The sequence below is a fragment of the Aphis gossypii genome, chromosome 2, assembly GCF_020184175.1.
Source record: "Aphis gossypii isolate Hap1 chromosome 2, ASM2018417v2, whole genome shotgun sequence".
In the NCBI taxonomy this organism is placed as follows: Eukaryota; Metazoa; Arthropoda; class Insecta; order Hemiptera; family Aphididae; genus Aphis; species Aphis gossypii.
In genome coordinates this window covers 54,026,766-54,049,195 of record NC_065531.1, presented here as the reverse complement: position 1 = coordinate 54,049,195, position 22,430 = coordinate 54,026,766, and the positions used below count along the sequence as shown (strand labels likewise).

General features: G+C 28.4%; 1 protein-coding gene across 2 annotated transcripts; it reads right to left on the bottom strand.

The window, feature by feature from the left end:
• Positions 1-815: 815 nt before the first annotated feature.
• Positions 816-12,360, bottom strand: LOC114131598 (UDP-glucose 6-dehydrogenase). 2 transcript variants are annotated; one of them, XM_050201292.1, is made up of 10 exons: positions 12,056-12,360; positions 5,198-5,378; positions 4,994-5,131; positions 3,669-3,833; positions 3,262-3,459; positions 3,039-3,186; positions 2,830-2,924; positions 2,549-2,752; positions 1,749-1,904; positions 816-1,325 (listed from the first exon to the last, which is right to left on the bottom strand). In XM_050201292.1, exons 2-10 carry the CDS (start codon positions 5,354-5,356, stop codon positions 1,197-1,199), a joined length of 1,392 nt encoding a protein of 463 aa, XP_050057249.1. In that variant the 5' UTR covers positions 5,357-5,378; positions 12,056-12,360; the 3' UTR covers positions 816-1,196. The 2 variants fall into 2 exon arrangements, with proteins under 2 accessions (XP_050057249.1, XP_050057248.1); XM_050201291.1 differs by having other exon boundaries at positions 821-1,325; positions 5,198-5,386; positions 12,056-12,359.
• Positions 12,361-22,430: the final 10,070 nt, after the last annotated feature.

Sequence of the window (22,430 nt, the reverse complement as noted above, 5' to 3'; positions counted from 1 at the left end):
CATATGCGTCGACAATAATAATTGATTCATCGTCGATTCTATGTACACATTCTGAGGTGGGTCGTGGGCGATTGCTTAACTATAAGTACGCTTTAAAGAATTATTTTAATATATAATACCCACCTACATATAGGTAGGTACGTCGAAATTCATATTTTACAGGAGAGACACAAAACTTATTTTGTGTAACTTATTATGTTCACTTTTCGAAATAAAAGTGCACACGCTTTTACTATAGGATCACGTAGACGTGTTTCGTTTTCACACCAAATAGTGTGTTTAGATACAAATAACATATTTCTGTAAAAATCTGAAAATGTCAAAATATCAGCCATGTTCCCATGGCTTGTTAGTAGCCATGTTAGTAGGTACTAAAACTCCTAGCAAACTGTCAGGTATAACAGTAAAAAATTTAGTGACGATGCGAAGAACGATGTGGATTTGTATGTGGTGACAAAAAATCAGGACTTGTTTTAATAAAATTACTCAGTAGGTGTTTTAAGATATAAAATATAAATTTATTACATTTAGTTAGAATCAAATTAGAACAGATAATACTTTTTATAAATGGTTTTTTGAGTACAATAAGAAATAGATAAATTTTCATTCAACATTTAAAATAAATTATAATAAACAATAATGAGGTTCTTAAAAAAAATAATACATCAAAATTACATACATTATAACTATAATAATAACATAAATATAAATTAAAATAGGTACATATACATTGTAGGTATAAATGTTTATTAGAATGTCTAATTATATAACTAGATAAGTACCTTATAAAATATTCATAAAGTTAATAAATAGCTTAATAAACCACTTTTTAAATTTTTATAAAAAATTTTTGTTTTCATTTAAAAATATTTTTTCTTAGAGAGGCAATAAACAAAAGTATTCATACATCAATAATTATAAAAATTCAAAATAGATACAAATATATATATAAATATGTAAATTTTACATTGGTACAATATATCCTGACTTATCTTTAGTAGGTAATTAATTTCTTATGTTATTAAAATATATAAGGCCACGTAGGTATACGTTAATTAAAAGTTTGTTTAAGATAATTAGTTATAAAATGTAAACGTGAAAAATATAAATATATTTACTGATATTTTCCGGTAGTGGCAAGAATACCTAATTGATATGATTGAATGGAAGACAAAATTCGGAATAAATTTTAAAACTCAACGTTTTCCAATTGTATGAACTTGGAACCCAATTGTGGCCAAAGTTTCGTGATTCAGAATCTTGCGACCATCAAAAATAAATGCTGGTTTTATCATATGTTTATAAATTTCTTCGTAATCCAAGTTCTAGAATATAATAATATACTATTTGTTAACAAATTTTAAACAATACTACTTGATTAGTGTAATATTAGGTAATAGTAGATATTTCAATATAATATTTTCCATGAGAAATAAATGTACCTACATTTTATATATTAACACAATATTAGCGAAATTATGTGTTTCTCTCCGAGTGGACCAATAATTATAATACAATTACGCAATTTCTAAATATCGAGTGTTAATTTTAAAATAGATATTATGTAATTATGTTTAACATTATAGGTAGATAGGTACAAAATATAACTTAATTATGCGTATAAATCGTAATAATGGACTGTAGGGAAAAAAATGATCTATTTATCAAAATTATAATTAGATCAAGTAAGTATATGTAAATAGATATTATAATACTTTAAATAAAATAATTTTCTCGTAAATAATTACCACAAATTCATCCCATTCGGTGCATATTACAATAGCGTGAGTCGAGTGTGAAGCTCTGTATGGATTATCGTGAATTTCGATAGACTTAATCACATTTTCTGGATTATCAGTAACATATGGATGCGTAAGGTCTTTTTTGATTTGTTCTGGTTCCACCTAAGACCAATAATTTATTTTAATAAACATATTATGTACCATACAAATGATCCGATAGATGAAATTTTGTTATTTTATTACATAATACATTGTATTATTCAACTTATTTAAAAACAAATTAATTTAATAATTCGTAAATTGAATACAAATGTTAATAGTTATCCCCGTGCACTTCGTTGCCCATACAAAATGCAACCGTGTTAAATTTGGTTGCTAAATGCAATTTAACGTAACGCATGTGGATAAATAATATTTTTGGTTTTCTGATTTGATGTATAAATGATATTTTCGACTTATCAACTTTACCATTTAACATTATCATTATTTTTATTTTTGTTGGACGACAAACAAAAATTGAAATAAATAAGATATAGCTCAATATATTGTTAAATATTTTATTAAGATTTTGAAATATTGATGGTTTTTTGGACTATAGATCCATTTTAATCATGAACAATAATAAGATAGGCGTATATTCTGAGAATAATGAAAATATTAATAACCGTGCGTATTTTACATCGATCTTAAGAAAAAAATTGTATAAATAATGTCCTTGTCAAAAGTTGATTTTTCCTTTTATAGAATTTAACATTTTATATCTAATTGACTCTATAGTCTATACAACTATTGTTATTTCAACTCACCTTCGGGTCATATATATTGAGTTTTGCTCCTTCATCGAGTAACGTCTTAGCAACATGTATTGCAGGTGACTCACGAGTATCACCTGTGTCTTTTTTAAACGCAAATCCAAACATTGTTATTTTTTTACCAGTGACCGTATTAAACAGCGATTCAATAATTTTATTCGAAAATCGAGATTTTTGATAGACATTCATGTCTAGTACCTATAGATTAAAATAAATTATTTTTATTTTATTTATTATAATAAAATTAATTAAGTTATAAATAGAACAATTGTTACTTGTTGCCAATAAACAGCTACTTGTGGAAGATTTAAACATTCACATATATAAACTAAATTAAGTAAATCTTTTTGAAAACAACTGCCTCCAAAACCTATAAACATATATTTGTGTTTTATAGACAAAATGTGACCAACGGCTCAAAATAAATTAGGATTTTCAAATCAAATATTAGAAAACTGCAAAAATTCACACAAATAATATTTACCGACTGACGCTTGTAAAAATTTTGGGCCAATTCTGGAATCGAGACCTATGCCTTTAGCCACCTCACTGACATCTGCCCCAGTCGCTTCACATATTACGGACATTGAGTTTATACTAGAAATCCGTTGAGCGAGAAATGCATTAGCCGCCTATGATCATAATTATGTTGGTAAGTATTAATATTATACCATTTATATCACAAACATAACACAATTTAAATTTACTAGTTTGGTTAATTCCGAAGACCAAGTGTTTGTTCTGAGGATTTTTGATTCGGGTATCCAATTCAAATAGACTTTACTGAGCTCCTTGAAAGCCCACAAGCCATCGGCGGTTTCTTCGTGTCCTATAAGAACTCTATCTGCATTTAATAGGTTTTCAACAGCGACGCCTTCAGACAAGAACTCGGGGTTAGATAGTACCTATATTAACATAGTACATATTATTATCTAGTCATAACTTTCATTACGTTATATTCAAGTTTCTAATGAATAAATTGTGTCATTTATTATATATTTACCTTGAAAGTTTCAAGGTAAATACTAAATAGTATAGTAAATATACCATCGAATCATCTATTAAATATATAAACACATTAATACATTATGACATAGCGTATTTATTAACTTACTTGAAATTTTACATTTGGCTTATGGTTAGCGCTTAGAATCTTTAATATGCTTTCCGCTGCACGTACCGGTACTGTACTTTTTTCCACTACAATTTTATCACTAGTTGAAACTTGAGCAATAGTCCTAGCACAGTTTTCAACGTATGTTAAGTCGGCAGCACGTCCCTATGATAAATAGTAAAAAAAGATTAATATCAAATTATTATCTATGTATCTACTAATCTTTGGTTTAATAATTATATAAAACATACATTATATTGAAACTAGATTTTAAATTTATGATAGAATATTTATATTTAATATATAGGTACACTTGTAATATATATAATACATATTTACATTACAATAAAAATCAATACTATTAGCATATTCAAGATCCAAGTTAAACTTGAGTTGGAATTATAAATCGTTTTTCATTTAATTTGCTGATAATGGGTTTTACTCTATAAGTCTAAAAGGTATGAAGTACTCATATTCTCAATTTCAATGTGTCATCGAAATTTACATTTCATTATCCTATAAGCAAAAAAAATGTATGTAATAAATTTATTTTAGATACCTTATAGGTATGTAAATTTAAATTTTATCAATAGATGTTATACATCTATTATATTTTTAATTATTTTATGACATTATTTTTTATTGAAAAAAAGATAAAACGAAGGAGATGCTTGTTAAATACTTGTTGACTACGCTGAGTGTGCATCCTACTTATCAGTTATTTAGATATTTGTTTTCTATTGTTTTCAAAAATACAATATTACTTATATAATTAAAATGGAAAAATAGTCTTTTAAAAACGGACCATTTGTAAAATACCGCAAAAATTAAAAATAAATTATAACGTTACATAATATACCTAGATAATAAATAAAGGCTGACACACTGTATCGGTTCAGTCTTTCTCAAATCAATGAATTTTAAATTTTACACATCTGCAATACTATAACTTATTCAATTACAATATTCACATTGCAGATACCTACAACTATTATAATATATCAGAATTCAGAGTATACGCCTAATCATATTTTTATTGGTAAATGGGGGATGGAATGGCCGAGCGTTTTGAGCCGTCGATTGCGATGCGCACCGTCACCGGTTCGATCCTCGGTCACGGGCGCACCTCTCTTCGGGCAAGTCGCGGTGTTTGGAAAGAGAGACTGCCATCCCCCACCCCGGGCATGGCAGAAACCTACGGGTGATGCCCAAATATAAATTTTACCAATTAGGCGTCCGACTAGGCCTTCGGACCTACTCCCGGACTCCATACGTCATACAAAAGAAAAAAAATTAGTAAATGTTAGTAAATACACTCTACTTACTTTGCCTACTCCAAATGTCTTTGTTGGAGTATTTACAGAAATAAAAATTAGATCTGCTTCTTGGATAGATTCTTCGATGTTGGTAGAAAAAAACAAGTTTACATTTCTTTGCTTCTTTACAATATCATCTAGTCCGGGCTATAGATAATACTATTATGAGTATCAACATGAAAAATGTAAATACAACTTAATATTTTTAATCACCTCGTAAATGGGTAGTTTTTGTGAGTTCCACTGGGATATTCGTTGAACACTTATATCTACAACCGTGACTTTTATATGTGGACACTGCATTGCAATTACACTGCATGTGGGCCCTCCAACATATCCAGCTCCTATACAGCATATTTTTGTGACCGCCATACTATTAGCAATTTATGTCAACCTATTAAACTTAAAACAATAACCTTAAATTAAACACGAACACTAAATAATTAGGTAATATAATTTATAAAATATTTGAAAAGATGCAAAATAGTAATAGTTTAATATGGGACTTAAAAATTGTTTTAATTTTTCATTTGTGCAATATGGCGTGTTATATATTATACAATATACATAGGTATTATCTATAAAGACTAAAATAATTTCCGAACTCGCTTTAGTTTTTGAGTACCTATTTACCTATTGTTTGTGTAGATTCACCTGTGTATACCGACCATAGTGACATAGCTTTTCTAATTGTTAATGCTCATATTACATATAATTTATTTCACAAATATAAATATTATGCAGGTTGTATGCATCTATAACTTATAATTCTATAATGAAGGTAATTTCAAAATATAAATAAATCGAAGGCTACACCCTTAAGAAAATCTTAACTAAAAATTGTGTGTTGATTTTATGAATATAATTGTAAGATTATATTTAATTTAGAATTTTTTTTATAGTAGGTAATGATATATGAACATAAAATATAAAAAACACCTATGTTCTATAATATGACTTATAAGATATAATATAGAAAATAATTCGTAGAAGTTCATACTTTAAAATGCTACAAAATTAAAAGCAAATATTATTTTAAGATTGTTGGTACAAAATTCAAATATCGGCTATCCTAACATTAGGTAGGTTGGGTTGTATACGATGATTCAATGTTTTCATACGAATTATAATTCGTTTTTTTTTATATTACATTTTTTTTAATCATACACTTAAGATGCATACAATTAATATACAATATTTATCATAATATGAATGAAAACTTTTTTATTATTGTTTAATATTTTATAATACATTTAGACGTAAGTAACTGAGTCAATAGTTAATACTATTAGAGTGGTTTTATTAGATAACTTGTCAAGTGCACATCCTTGTATGTTGACGTGTGCCGCTATGTAGATTTGTATAATTATACTACTAAATTATATTCGTAATTTTATTTTATTTACACAATATATCAGTGGACAGTGGTTATATACCGACTGTCGTGCAGCAACAACACAACTATATCATATATATAATATAACATAAATGTGTACGGAAATGAAAATAGATAAATAATTTAATGTTTTAATTTATAACTTACTAGTGATTAATTTATTACCATTTAGTATCGTTTGTTTTTTAAAATTGTATTGCTTATTATTTCTACTATTATGTAATTAACTATATTATATAATTAATATAGAACTTTCCATAAGAGATAATAAATATTTTTTGGTATACCTATTCATTTATAAAAATAATATTGTATTCTAAATGCTGCGGTTAATCATGGTGAATATATATTTGAAAATTTTCACAAAAATAATGATGATGCATTTATTAATTAAATAATAATTTATTCATAAAAATAAACCTGACCTAAACAAATTTACTTATCTATAATGACGTTTACATACTAAACTTTTACTAAGTATAGGATATTTTTGTAAATCAAACACAAATCATATAAGTACGATTAAGAATTATGATACATATAATATATTATATATAATTGTATATAATATTATACATAATGTAAAGCTTGAAAGTTATAGAAGGTAAAATCGATAAAATATGCATGCTAGTATAAATTGGCGTTAGGTATCATACAATTAATAAGTTGTATAATAGCAGATAAGTATATAAAATATTATATTTTAAGTAATAACTATGATATTGTTAATGAAATTTGGTGAAAAAGTGGTTGTGCAAAAAAAATAATACGTTGTGGCGTATACATATACTATCAGTGCGTTAAGCTATAAAAAAAATCACATTATCATCGAAAGGTTAGTTTGTTACATTAAGACATATTGCGCTTTTTGCTTACTTATAGAAATTTTAAGAAAACAAAAATAGTAAATACTTACGTTCGTAATTATGAATGAAATACATAAAAAAAAGTACAAGGAAATTTTTCAAAAAATATTAAATATTCGTAAAAAATAAAATTATATATAAATTATAAAAAAGATAAATGCACTTTTTTTCTAAATTTTATAAAATTGGTAATAATATTTTTCAACATTTATTTCTTTTTACACAATCTATTAAAAAATAATTCCACAATAAGTATAAAATAAATGTTGTAGGTGTTTAGTGGCTTTAGACTTTAGTTAATATTTGAATGAAGAGACCTCCAAATGAAGACACTTTGACGTGGATGAATGGCAATAATATGAATTTAGAAATATATAGAATGGATTTCTAGCCTTCCTTCGTCTACTTAAAACTCCTTTTATAACTTCCAAATTTCTATTACTATATTTTATAATAATTTATACTACACATAGAGATATTTATTAATTTTTTATTGAAGAGATTGCCTACTGGTTCACGACCACTCAAATTCATATTAATTGTCAAAACCTCAGTGCGTCTAGTAATGGAGAAGAGCACTCAGCTTAGATAAATAAGCCCAGGGGTCCAGATTACATCACCGCATCGGTCAGTACATTAAGAATGAACTGTGTATAAAAATGCTTACCTCGCACAATACCTGACAAAAAAAAAAAATGGTAAAACATCATTCTTCTTTTCCCATGCTTGTTGATTCTGCGCATGACTTGGAACAGTTGGAACCCCTGAGGTGCAACTAAGTACTATCTTAGACGAAGATATGCCAATTATACAGCCAACCATCTACCAGCGGTATACTTATATAGAATAATATTGCCAATCAATCAATTAATCATATGATTAACGTTCGTATTAAATTAAATAATATGTTTACATTCAACTATAAATATTGTTTATGTAATATTATATCGTTTCGATCAGCATACAAGGTAAATATTTGTATAATAAATGTATAAATGTATAATTTACTTCAAGACGTTCAGTGCCTTTTAAATAAATATTTTAACTACCTACAATAATAATATAATCTTATAATTGTAGTAATAATGCTTAGTAGGAAACATTAATAATATGTAGGAACTATAACATACTACATTGTAATTTGTATTACATTATAATATATTATATAATACTTGCATCATTAATCGATAAATTTAAGTATACAAACACTAAACAGTATAAATAGTATGATGGTAAACTAGAAAAAAGTATTCTTTCTATAACAATATTTCATATAAAACTAATATTTTTTCTATTTTATTTGATTTAATAGAAATTATTAAATGAATTGATATTACAAAGATATGTATATATATATAAGCCTTGTTCATAAGTAATGAACAATCAAATATTTAGGGTAAAGAAGGATTATAATTTATAATAAATGTAGATTTGCAGATTGCCCTCTACGCTCAACTACAAAACCAATTATACACCTGTAGACATAAATATTTATTAAGATTCCAATTTAATTATTATAAATATTTAACTTATGGAAACTGAAATAATTTTTTTTTTACATATAAATAAAATCTTTATAAATTGGTGTCTATTAGTGAAATTTTAATAGGTACCTACAGTGTAACTAGTATTAGTGGGCAATATAAATTATCAATTATAAATAATTATTAATTATATAAATTATGCGTAGGTGAGTATTAGTATTAGATTTTTTAAATGGTTCTCGATTACAAAGATTTTTATATACGTTTAGTAGAATATTGAACGTTTTGATGTTGTTAATTATATTAGTTAATTAAAATTAAATTAATTTAAAAGTTAAGATAAATATTTAACAGCGATTAAATACATTATTTTTTTGTTGTATAATAAAAACTTACTTGTTAAATAGTTTTAGTAATTGGATTTAATTAATTAGCTAGTATACTCGTACAGTAAAAAAGACTTCATAAACTCCTGACAACTTAGCTAATGAACTGTAAAGAAAAATACCGACCGACTTAATGAACTTGTCAAATCTGTCGATGAATGATCCCAGCTGATAATATACACTATACAGTGTATCTAATGTATTTGTACATAATACATGATTTAGTAGTATAATAGTGTCTTTAGTTTTCAGTGAAATATGATTCAAAAAGATTATCAACAAAAATATACAAATATACAAACTATAGGTAGATGTAGCAGAATTATAGAAATATAAAACCTGCACAATGATAATTACTAATTATGTAATTATTATACTCATATTATTGATTACGTATTTTAAATTTAAATTAACATTTTCATTTGTTTTGGTTTACTATGAGTAATTCTAAATCTTCAAATACAAAAAAAAACGTAATGTATTGTAAGTATTAACTGAAGTTTAAATATTTGTATAAGGTAGGTACTTGAATTTTAATAATTTCTTAGTAACCATTAAATTTTATACTATTCATATTCTAAAAATCTATATACTTAAAATAATACATACACTACAACTTGTGATATATTTTAGAATGTACGTGTTTACTTACATATTGAAGAAAAAATAATGATTTCTATGAAGTATAAAAAAACATGTCTCATTTTTTTCTCACAGTAAATTTGTATTATCATGGTTAAAAATACAACTATACTGAACTAGGTACAGTTTATTTTAAATGCCATTGCCCATTTGGTTTTATTTTAATGAAAATTATTTACATTTATACACATCACGATACTAACAAATACATTTGGATTACATATAGATAGTATTGTGTTAAGTCTCAATGCATCTATTATCTATACATTATAATATTAATAATAACTATTCAATAAATATTTTGGTTTTACAATGAACTTATTAATGATTAATGAAGTGTTAATAATCGAATAATTTAGAGCAATAATTTTCAAACTAGGTGCTGCAAACGTTATTCTATGAAAAATTAAAATACGTCCAAAAAAGTATATGCTATAAAATGTTTGTGAATAACATAGTGTGCAGTGTTTAATAAAATTTTGAAAACCACTGGCTCAGAGAAATTAAACGAATTCTAAAAAAGGTATAAGATAAATATTATAATATAAATATACAGACTTTTGTATTTCATAATAGAATTTCCAGAATATATAATAATGATGAGAAGCAATCCACTAAACATTATTTTATGTAGTTATAGAATTATTTACTACAATCACATACCTATTGTACTCCTGTTACACGTTTGAAACAACTAGGACATTGTTAGTTGGTCCTCTCTCGTCGTGAATTATATAATATATCTCAATACCTGGTATAGTGGTATTGGTATGTAATATATAAATATACTATACATTATTATGTATAAAAATTACATTATACCTGCATAAATGTTAGGTGCTATTGTGCTAACTATTACCTGACAAATGGCAAATGACAATGCGTGCACTTATAATTATTGACAAGACAGAAATTCTGAACATTTGATTTGAAAATCGTAAAGGTGATGTAAAGATGAGTAAACACCGAAGCCAAATATATTATTCATTTTTTATATGGTTTTTGTTATATGCTGTTATAATGTAGTAAAAACCAGTTGTATACCTACTGATATTATTAATTCATCGTGAATATAATGATACATTCTAATGTACTTAACCACTCGAGGAATGCGAACATTTATTATTATACCTATTAATTATTTCAATCGCTTTTAGAAGAAAATATCGAAAATCGTGGTGTCATCGTCGTCAGACCAGCACACCGGTTCGTGAATAATTTGTATGACGTAATGAAAGTAACACGATCCGTTCAACGAGCTGGATTTGCTTGAACAGAACAAAAATCACACACGTATAGGACTACCACACATAATCGAAATAGACGCATATTATGTATTATTTATTTTAATATAAACTCTCGTGCACCGTGATACATCTCATTGTAGTAATAGTAAATATCATAAATAAATTATTATTTGGACTAACGCAACTACTCAGAAAATTGCTAGTGTATATAGTTACCACTTATTATTATATAAATGTATATTATATATCGATAATATTTACAAGTACCCATACTTGTGACAGGCTAGTGCTTATTCATAAGTGAGCGGTCTTACACATGCGACAATAGCGACATACACGTAATATCAAGTCCTAGCCAACACTCGATATACTGTATTATACTATTAAGGGGTTAACGATCCACAGGACTGAGTCATAAGTCATAACAACGCGAAGTCGCGAACATCTCGTGTAAACAATTCCTTAATATTGCTACGTTTATAATAATGCCTTTTTAAAATTTAAAGGATTCACCGAAGAGTAAACATATAATACGTATTTTGTACTTTGATCATTAATGTCTTTGCAATATTAAACAGGTATAATACTCTCGTCCTGCAGGAAGATGCCTTTCCAAATTATAATATAGGATATACCACTTTACTATGTAGGTACTGGCGTACTGCAAACATCGAATAGAGCAATAATTTAAAACTTTGAAACTAATATAGAACTCAATGCTACCTAAATTAATCGTACATACCTACACAACAACGAGCAACTGTCGCTAAACGGGGTGCGAAATAATAAAAAAAAATAAAAAATAAAAAAAACCTACTACCGCCTAAAAAGACGATTTTCGTGGGGACTCGTCGTGGGAGGGTATCTAACATATTATTATCATAAACGTTTGACCGTGATAACTCTAAAATTATAACACTGCCAGGTCGGTGTGGCCGATGTACTATACGCGTGTACGTATACGTAAGGAGTAACTCACTGGAAACGGTGTCGGACAACACATGCCCGTACTATAAATATCATTTATTTTATACTCGGGCAAATCATTACCGTGCAGGGTGCAGATATCGACTCGTCTCGGACCGGCGTCGTGATAACGTCGCTGACAGGCAGTGATAAGCAGCCGGCGTGTAGCAACAGAATATTGTTATGGTGCACCAAAACCGTCGTGCGTTTTATCGATCTACGGTGCGCGCGCGCGCACACACACACACACACACACACACAAACACGCACTCACACTCGCACACACACTCAAATAAACACAATCGGACACGGTAACGCGAACGGATCGACGGACACGCACACAGTGTACGTTCGGCGGCGACACAGTCGTTGCGGCGTAGTATCGGCGAGTCGACGGAGGTGCACGAGCTGCTCCGGCGGCGGCGGCGGCGACGGTGGCGGCGGCTGACGTGGCCGCGCGTTGCCCAGGCTACACACCGCGTGTTGACGTTTGTCGTGGTGGGGGTGGGGAGGGTCGGTCTGCGGCCGTTGACGCGTACCGGTCGCCGCCGTCACACAGCCAGTGGCCACGCTGCCCGTTTTGCGGTGGTGCGGCGCGTCGTCGCCGTCGTTACTTATTGGAACGTCTCGAACGCTGTTCTGATGATATTATTATTATTATTATTGCTGTGACGTTATACCTATATATATATATATATATACGAGAAATGGAAAAAAAAATAATAACCACAATTTCTGCTACTGCCACATACGAACAAATATAAAATAAATTATGTTACATGCGTTATTGGTATATTATTATAACGGTATTATAATATACGAATATTATTATTATTATATTTGAATAAAATCATCAGGAAGGAAAATTCGATTCGGAGCATAATTACGTAGGTACCGACTCGTACCTATAAGTCTGATACTAGTCGGTATACGTTTAGCTACTCGCTCACACAACCGCACGTCATGTAGTTTTCTCGAATGCCCAACATTACACCGATACGTCGGTGCCCACACTTCAATAAATTTAATATTTTCTTTTTTGAAAATTTTGAAATATCAATAGGTATACCTTATTGGCGGAACGCACCACCCGTCTTCCGGTAACGACGTAAAGTAGGGACAGAACCGTCGCGTAGAGATCGATGAGACTGGCGTGCGTGTAATGTGTATGAAAACTGTGGAGTCGCCTACTCTCACTTGTATTATGTGTTATGATTACACCGTGTGAAGACGACTGGCGACTTGACGTCGACTTCTCGACACTCTAATGCGTTTATACTAGAGGATCTACACTCAGTGGTGGATTTAGGATGGGTGCTTGGGAGCTGAAGCACCCACCGTTCCGCGTATTTTTACTAAAATTATTAATAATTAGCCGAGTGTCGAGTTTAAGAACGCTCGCCGCGTGTCGTGTAGTAGCAAACATCGGTCGTCAACCACGCAGAAATTGTACATAATAAGTATTTTAGGACTATTATTATTAACAAAATAGCATCCACCATAAAAAAATCCTAGATCCGCCACTGTCTACTTTCTACATAGACTGGTTAGGATAATATTATGATCACGATAACAACCCAACGGTAGTTCACTACCATAGTGACAAGGATTTCGGTCACGTATCACGCTTATTATATAAATACTATAAATCTAAATGTTTTATAATATATTTATAGTATGCACTATGCAGCATTTCGACAGTCCAAAATTATCGCCTTTATATTTCGAATCAGTGGCGTAGACTACAGGTATATCTAGAGGTTACACTTGCAACCCCTAACAAATATTAGGGTTAAAAATAAATATATCTCGTCAATTTTTAAATGCAGAAAAAATTATCATGTAATTAATGTTATCATACATTTCAGCGAATTGCAAAAACAATGAAAGACATAACCAAAAATGCAAATAACGAGTTATTAGTGTTAATATACTTAGTATTGCTTATAAGTTATAATCATAAAGATTAAGATACAAGTTATATAATTTTATAAGTAGATATATTCTAAATGTATATAATATATATACATATATATTATATTGGTATATTATGTATATACAATTGTATATCCATATTCATTGTTTATAACTGTAAATTATAAAAATGCGTAGGTATAGGTACATTTTATATCTATTTTCTGTCCAATGTCTATGATAATATATATTATATATATACATATAATGCTAACTTTTAAGAGGATAATTGACATATAATTTACAGTGGTAAAAACACGTCCACGGAAAACAAACAAAACGGCATTTAAAAAAAGTTTTTGAGTAAAAATATATATTATAAAATTTATAGGAGAATATTATTATTATAGGAGGGATTTTCATTGGCGTTTTTTAAAATATTAAGTATTAAAATAGTTACCTATTTAAATAAAGCGGGTAAGTGGGTACCGCTCTGCTGTACATAGGTGCCGTATGGATCATTATTATATATTATAGGAGTGTTAAATTTGAATCCAATGATAGGTATCATTGTATATGAAAAACGATTCTGCAGAACGAGGATGATTTGTTAGCCTAGGACATAATTTCTAGTGGTTGATAAAAAAGATGGTTTATGGTTTAATGGCCTGAATACACCAAAATTTAAAATCTTTTATAATTATTATAAGCCAAACTTATAAAAAATCTTGTATTAAATTTTCAACTCTTAGCTATTTATACAAAATTTTTAATAAATTATACTTACAAAACAATTAGCAAATATTCATGATTTTGACGATTTTTTGTCAATATTTGAACTTTAAATGCTAATAAAAAAAATTGTGGCTATGTATTCTTATAATTTTTTAATCATTATAAGAAGAGCTTATGAGAAACTTTGTATTAAATTTTCAAGTATTTTAAATGCACCAAAAAAATTTTATTGATACTTCAAAAAAATATTTTCAGAAAAATCTAAAATTTCAGTGGTTTATAAATAGCACAAAAAAGGTCAAAAATATTTTGAAAATTTAGCCATTTATTAATAACGATAATATTAACATGTGGTAAAAATTTCAAGTATTTACAGTGATTTGTTTTTGAGTTACACCATTTAAAAAAATCGATTTGGTCAAAAACTGGTTTTGCGTAAAAATTCCCGTTTTTCCGTCACTTTTTTTTTTGTTTTTCTCGATTTTTTTGAAAACTATTGGAAAATGTTTACTTTTGACTTGTATATTGCATCAAGGATATTCACATTGCCATCGGAAACCACCCCCAAAGTTTGAAATTGAAGCATTATTTCGACTAGTTATGCTGTACATAGACACAAAAACAAAAAAAAAAAAAACAAAAATACATCATTGTAAAATCAATACATTCATTACTTCGTTTAGAATCTAAAAAAGGTACATTTTACAGTTTACATTTTCGTTATATCAGTATAGTGTCACAGATAAAGACTAGAAACCCGCTATGTCTTATGCTTTGAATGGCTTGAACCACGATGTTAACACTAGACGGAGAAAACGTATTTAAACGGATACTGGTAATTGATAAGGAATTACATACAGGTTTACCCACGAAGGTACCAAATTTGATTAATTTGAATATGTTTTTGTTTCTTAAGTAAAATTCTGATAACGGTTTCTTAAGATTGCCATAATTTTTGCAAAATTTAATAGTTCTCATCTTTTAATTCAATAAGCCAATAGCGTTTGTCGTTTAGTATATAACAAATACTATATCAAATACTGCATCTACGAATTATTTTTAAGGGCTATTATTAAATGCTTAGCATAAACATTTTGCTGAGAAATTACTAGTTTGAAATTTGAATAAAATATGTCAACATTTTAAGATAAAATATTCACTAAGCAAATTACTGTAATAGAGGAGGAGTTCTCATTTGAAAAAAAGAATAGTTTATAATATCACCATAGGACATCCCCTTAAATAGTATAAAACCATCTAAAGAATTTGAAAACGTGGTCTTTAACTGTCTTTAAATATATTTAAAAATTTCAAAATCAGAATTTAAACATTATACACGTATATGGCTTATGGATATTATATTCACACTTTTATTGTTTATATACCCTATCGCAAAATTATTTACCAAGTTCCTTGCACTTATTAATATCCACGTATACCTAGGTATTATATAGGTAATTCGATATTATGATACTGTTTATGTTATAATATACAAACACTTAATTGTTTGCGCACAGACAGAGTAGGTATATATAAATACAATATACATATTATGTATAATGCTATAATATATGTGTATATTTTAATTATAATTTATAGGTAAAAATGTGTAGTATTTATGGTATTTAGATACCAATATTTGGCCACATATAATTACATACGTTATTAAACTAGAGTACTATAGTACTTATACTACTTATTAGTCTATTACTCGAATATTTAAACAGTTATTAATTGCATATGTTTTTTTATTTTGATCCAATTTAATGCTAACCTAGATACAAATTTGTTTCATGTTCTAAATGAGTCAGATTATAACATTTTAATTTTTCATGTTATTGTTTAAGGTTATTAATGGATATTTAAGTACCTACATTATAAAATTTTTTTACTTTAAAATAATTTTGTAATATTTAAATAAATAAAATAAAAATTAAATATGGATAACATGGTGTGTAATATGTATTTTATTTTATTTATTTTTTATGAGACATTTGTTATAAATATATATTCATAAATACGACCTTATACATCTGAGCTGGTGTAATGTAATAAATACATTTATATTGATTATCTAATATGTTTGATTATTAATTTATTATATTATATTATAGTACGGTTTTTAGGACTGATTTTTGAATTACCTATAATTACTTTTATTGTTTTTATTCCTATAAAATCTGATAATCTGTTCATATATTTATACACATGTTTTATACTATTTTATAAAATGCTATAAAATTATTACCTATAAGTAAATAATATTTCTAAAATTTGCAATGTAGTTAATAAACTGATAAAGAATTAAAAAATACATAATTTACGTGAAATTTTTAAAACATTTTTAAAATTTTTTAAAAGTCTGTGTACTTAGATTATTGTAAGTTTTATTTGTACTCGTATTTTTAGGTTTATATAGTATTTAAAGTATGAAATATTTTTATACACCCGTTGTGTTTATCGCTGTCATGGTTACTATTTTTTAGTTTTATAGTATGATTATCAAGTACAAAAGGGTTCCCATATTCATTTCTGTAAGTATGCAATTTCTATTTCTATTTATTATGTACCTCTATATGTTAATCTATTTATTTAAATTCCTCTTTTTCAATTATTTTATACGACAACGACTTACATATTAATATTTAATATAATATATAATTGGAATCAGATTAAGTAGTTAAGCAAATAAGATCCCAAATTTTCAAGACATTCGTATTCATAAAATATTAATGTATAGGAATAACACCAGTTAAGGTCCTCCTTACCATCAAATAAAAAAATTATTATTATTAGTTAAGCTTTATTTATTCTATGTGGAGAAAAACGTTTCTTACTTAAATAGAAATATATGATATTATATTAAATTTGATAAGATGTGAAGTAGGTTTATACTCTATATATTGTATAGTATATATTAATCTAATATTTATACATCATCACACCTTTTAGATTGGTTTTTACACCAACTAAACACCAAATACAATTTAGTAAACAATGTTACGTTAAATTGGTTATAATTTTAACCATGATTCCTTATAGAAAATTGTTTGTATTTATAAAAATGTATATTATATTCATACTCTTAAATTGTTTATCTTTTACCAATTCCTACCTGTATTTTGTTTTGTATTTGTATATGTACTTTTTACATCATTTTTAATTTTATTTTAGTATCTTACTGTATTGCTAATTGATATACATGTTTATATTGTTCGTTATGTTTATTTTTATTGAATTTTAATAATCCTAGCTTCTACACGAATCTTCTCAGTGTGGTTCAATATCCTTATGAGAAATTCTAAATAAATAAAATATTTAATTTAATTTTTAGTACATTAAACTTGATTAATATATTATATTATGTGTGCTACATACTATTATTACATGTAACTCACAACCATGAACTAATAATAATTAAAATCATGTGTAGTTTATTCTGTGTAACAATAAAGAGTAAAAAAGATAGTGGGTATTTAAGTTAATTTAACTATTAAACTACTTATACCTAAAGTTAATAGCTGGATACGGTATTAGTTATTTTGCAGTAGCAATAACACATATTATAATATATTTGTATGACTATGTGAGGTATTTTTGCATATTTGAGTAGAATTTATGCGGAAAACGAACGATAGGTGAATACAAATAACCATCGTATAGTAGGTAGTGTATAATATTATGTATTATAATATGTGTGTTGTGTATAAAAATATACGATAGGTACGTGTCACGCAGTATTCCGGAGCCCGTATTGGTAAACGCTTACATTCGGCGTAACACATCATTTTAAATTGAGAGTGTAAAAAAATTGCTTACATTCTTGTAGGTACCTACTCATTTTATCCATTGTTTAATAAATACTTAATATTATATTGGTATTTTTTTATTTTTTTTAATAAAAAGTCTGAAATTTCTGCAGGATATCTGTTGAACAGGTACCTATATACTTATATTAATGTGTGTAGAGTATATTATATACTCCTCGTATTGTATTATTGTACTCATATTATAGTACTGTGTTTAATATATTATTATGTATACATTTTATAATTATATCATAGATTGGGCTATGCATATATGTAAAAAGTATCATAATTGTTTTCCATTTAATACATTTCTATTGTTATAGAATTCTATTGGTATATACATAGTGATTCACCATTTTATCTTAAAATTGCACTTTTTTAATTTCTATTTTTTTGCAAGAATTTTAAAAAATACCTACTTAAGTATTTTCAAATAGGTACTTGGATTTTTTGTTCCGTTTAATGATACTATATAGTGGTGGTACAAAATTCTTTTTTTCAAATGAGAACCCCGCTTTTTTACGTAAATTATTAAGCAGATGACTTTTTACGAAAATTGTAATGTAGGTACTTTTTTAAATTAAAATGTGAACAATTAGTTTCTAATTCGCATAAATATTTATACGTAGAATAATAATCCTTATTAGTCTTATATAAAACAGTTATAATATTCGTTATTCAGTGTTATATTATTATTATTTTTATTGTAAACAGCCACTGCTTACTGTGGCTTATTCTAAACAACTGTATTAACTATTTCCAGTATGACAGTATTAAATTATAAATAATCAGAATAATATGATGTGATTTTGACATTCGACTGTAATGATTTATGATGAATTACAGATGACAAATAATTAATAAATGTGGATAAATTGACATATACGTACATATTTTGTATGCAATTTCTTTAACAAAAAATATTTACCCTGCCGTCACCACAGATGACAACGAAATTTGCTCGTTCGGAATGACGATCGTAGCCACCGTCTTTGTTATTATATTTATATTATGATTATCGCGTTACCACCTACAAGCAGCAGACGGTAAACGGTAGTCTTCGAGTCCGGTTACGTATAGTCATCGTCGTAGTCATAAATCGTGATTCATCCGGGTAATTTCGTTATTAACGTCATTATTATTATTTTAATATTATTAAGACTGGAAATGCAATGACGCTAAAATCCCTAGAAAATATGCTATAAAGATGGTAGTGTACCGTACCTATACCCATAATCGTGTGTAGGTATTTAAAAATATGTAGTCGTGAAATAAATATAATAATTGAAATAAAATGAAAAATAACAAGTTGGTGTAATGTCCTAAAACTTTAAAACGATAATAAACAATTATAAAAATTGTGAACAAAACTAGTATCTCAATATTATGAAAATATACCTACATAAAATGCAATGAGTGCATGGAAGTCCTGACCTCCATACGATTATTATAGGTAGGTTGTTATTATTATGTAACGAGGACGATGAGAATACAGCGACTGCACTCTACCGACCAACCGCGTTATCCGGTCGCCGGTAACCCCACTACGACCATACTTCGTTCGTCGGCAGCAGCAGCTGTAGCGGGCGGCGACGACGGACGCGACCCTGGCTCGCGTGCGCCAGTCGCCAGTGTGTGCGTGCGTATCGATGCGGCCCGTGTACCGCACCGCGATTAGCTCTCCCCACTGGAAACGACAATAACAACTGCGGCGGCGGAGGTCGTGGTAGCACGTTTTACGCGAACCGACCGGTAAACACGGACGTGGTACCCAACAGCGGTGTGTGTTGTCGGGACGACCGCGGTTCTGTCGTTATCATTTATTTTTTCCTCAACGCCATGCCGTCTCGCGTCAAACGTTGTCGGTGTGCATAGCGAGAACGACCGTCCGACGCGTGCGGCGCCCCGCGTTCATGATCTCGTACGTACGCACAATAATTAAATTACGCCGACGATTATTATAGTGATAAATATCAATCATAAAAATGATAAAAATATATTATAATAATATTGATGTAAATAATAATATTATTAAGTGTCGTTGTCGTTAAGTAATCGGTGTTGTGTATCTTGTTTTCCGTAACGTTTGGTCATAAGACACACAGTGCGCCGTGTAGTTGATTTAAATTTCTTTCCGCGTTTTATTTTGCATTTACCGCTGTGAATAATATGGTTTAACATAATATACTTACATATATAGTTTTTTTTTATTTTTTATCGCGATCCGGTGTTATCTGTGTGCGAGCTGATTGTTTACCATATTCGATAGCGTCAGCCACCACCTCTCCTTATCAATTTAACCGTGTGATACGCGTAAAGTGAGCCGCCGCCGGTGCGACCACTGCTGCACCACCACAATGGCTGAATTTAACGTGGACGTTACGCGGTTACCTGATGAGATTCGTGAAAAGCTCGCAGAGCTAGAACTCGAGCTGTCCGAAGGCAAGTACCTACTCACAGTTTTTTCGTTTTTGTCGTTGCCTTTTGCGGGCTCTTTGTCTGAGGGTAGCACTGCTGGGGTGTCATCTCCCCCGCTCCAGGCCTTTGCCAACCCCTCAGCTGACAAGAGTGATTCATTCCAGTTACCAGCTCGGTTTTCTATGCTGATGTTTTTTATTTCCTTTATAATGTATGTCCCTTTTGAGGTTATAGAAGTATACTACTATTCACAATGAGCTATGAGTTTTGAGATCTCCTGGGCACTTTGGTACTTAACTTATTGATTTTATGGCTGCTGTCCATATGTGTATTGGTTATGTAGGTATATGATTTTTATTTATGAAAGAAATATTATGGACTAAATGTATGATTTATTATGTTTTATAGTAGCTATCTATACGTATAGTCTTATTTATGTCACTTTTATCTATATTGGCAAACAAAAAAATATCTTTCAATTAGTAGTAAATATATTTAGTTATCTTTAGGTTTTTTTATTTAATTACTTTATAACCTACAGAAACTGTAAAGAATGTCTGAAATGTTATCAACCAAATACCTACCTGTTAAATAATTTTCTATCAATTAACATATCAGTCGCTAGAATATTATTATCTTGATTTGTTGTTGATCTTAACTTACTAACTTAAATAATAAACATTATAGTTGGATTGGTTTAACATAAGTTCCTTAAACAGTTTTATTTCTAATCTTGTGTTTTATCTAGGTAGGCTGTATTTCTTTTATTTTATCAACTGAATAATTATCAATGAATATAATGGTGACCTAAACATGTTTTTGAATTCGCGAAACAAATTTATTATTGATAGTTTTAGCTGTATTGTTAATAAGTAAAAATAAAATTATCTGTAAATATTGATCTCTTTTTACAAGGAATATACTCTGCAATATAATAGAAGTACCTAATCTGAGATTACATGTTGGACACATAATCGAGCACGTAATTTACAAGAAAAACCATGTATACAAGTTATTTAATAATGTTTAGGGGAGAAGTTACAACCCATTAATGACACTCCCAATCAGTGACTCAAAGTCCATTTAAACGTCATAATATAAAAACATTATAAATACATATCTAGTTTAGAAATTATACTTTTATATCAAGATTTGTATTTGTAGTTTATTAGAATATAAAAACTATTGTTTTTTGAATAAGATACAAAATGAACATTTTTACACAATTTGGCTTTATTCTTTATTTTATTAAATAACACACCATCGGGGTAGATTAAAAAGTTATAATACCTAACTATAACATGCATACATAAAATACTTTATAAATATAATATATTATATATTTATATAAATGTATAATAATAATGTACTAATATATAATATATATGTGTGTGTGTACAGCACCGGATTGAGACTTTTCGGCCCATCGAAATTTTAAATTTCTATCGGCTCATTGATAAGTGGAGATTTGATTAAATTTTATGGTAGGCTAAAATTGCATTATGTATGATAAGTCGTACGAAGACTATAAACCTAATATTCAATAATTTGAGGGTTTTTGGAAATGTCTCCCTCCTAAAACC

What these genes read in the sequence shown, in the direction of transcription:
- LOC114131598 (XM_050201292.1), bottom strand. Translation starts at nt 5,356, where the DNA reads ATGGCGGTCACAAAAATATGCTGTATAGGAGCTGGATATGTTGGAGGG. An exon ending in AAAAACTACCCATTTACGAG is followed by an intron (nt 5,132 to 5,197) that starts GTGATTAAAAAT and finishes TATTATCTATAG; the next exon opens with CCCGGACTAGATGATATTGT. An exon ending in AGACATTTGGAGTAGGCAAA is followed by an intron (nt 3,834 to 4,993) that starts GTAAGTAGAGTG and finishes TATTTATCATAG; the next exon opens with GGACGTGCTGCCGACTTAAC.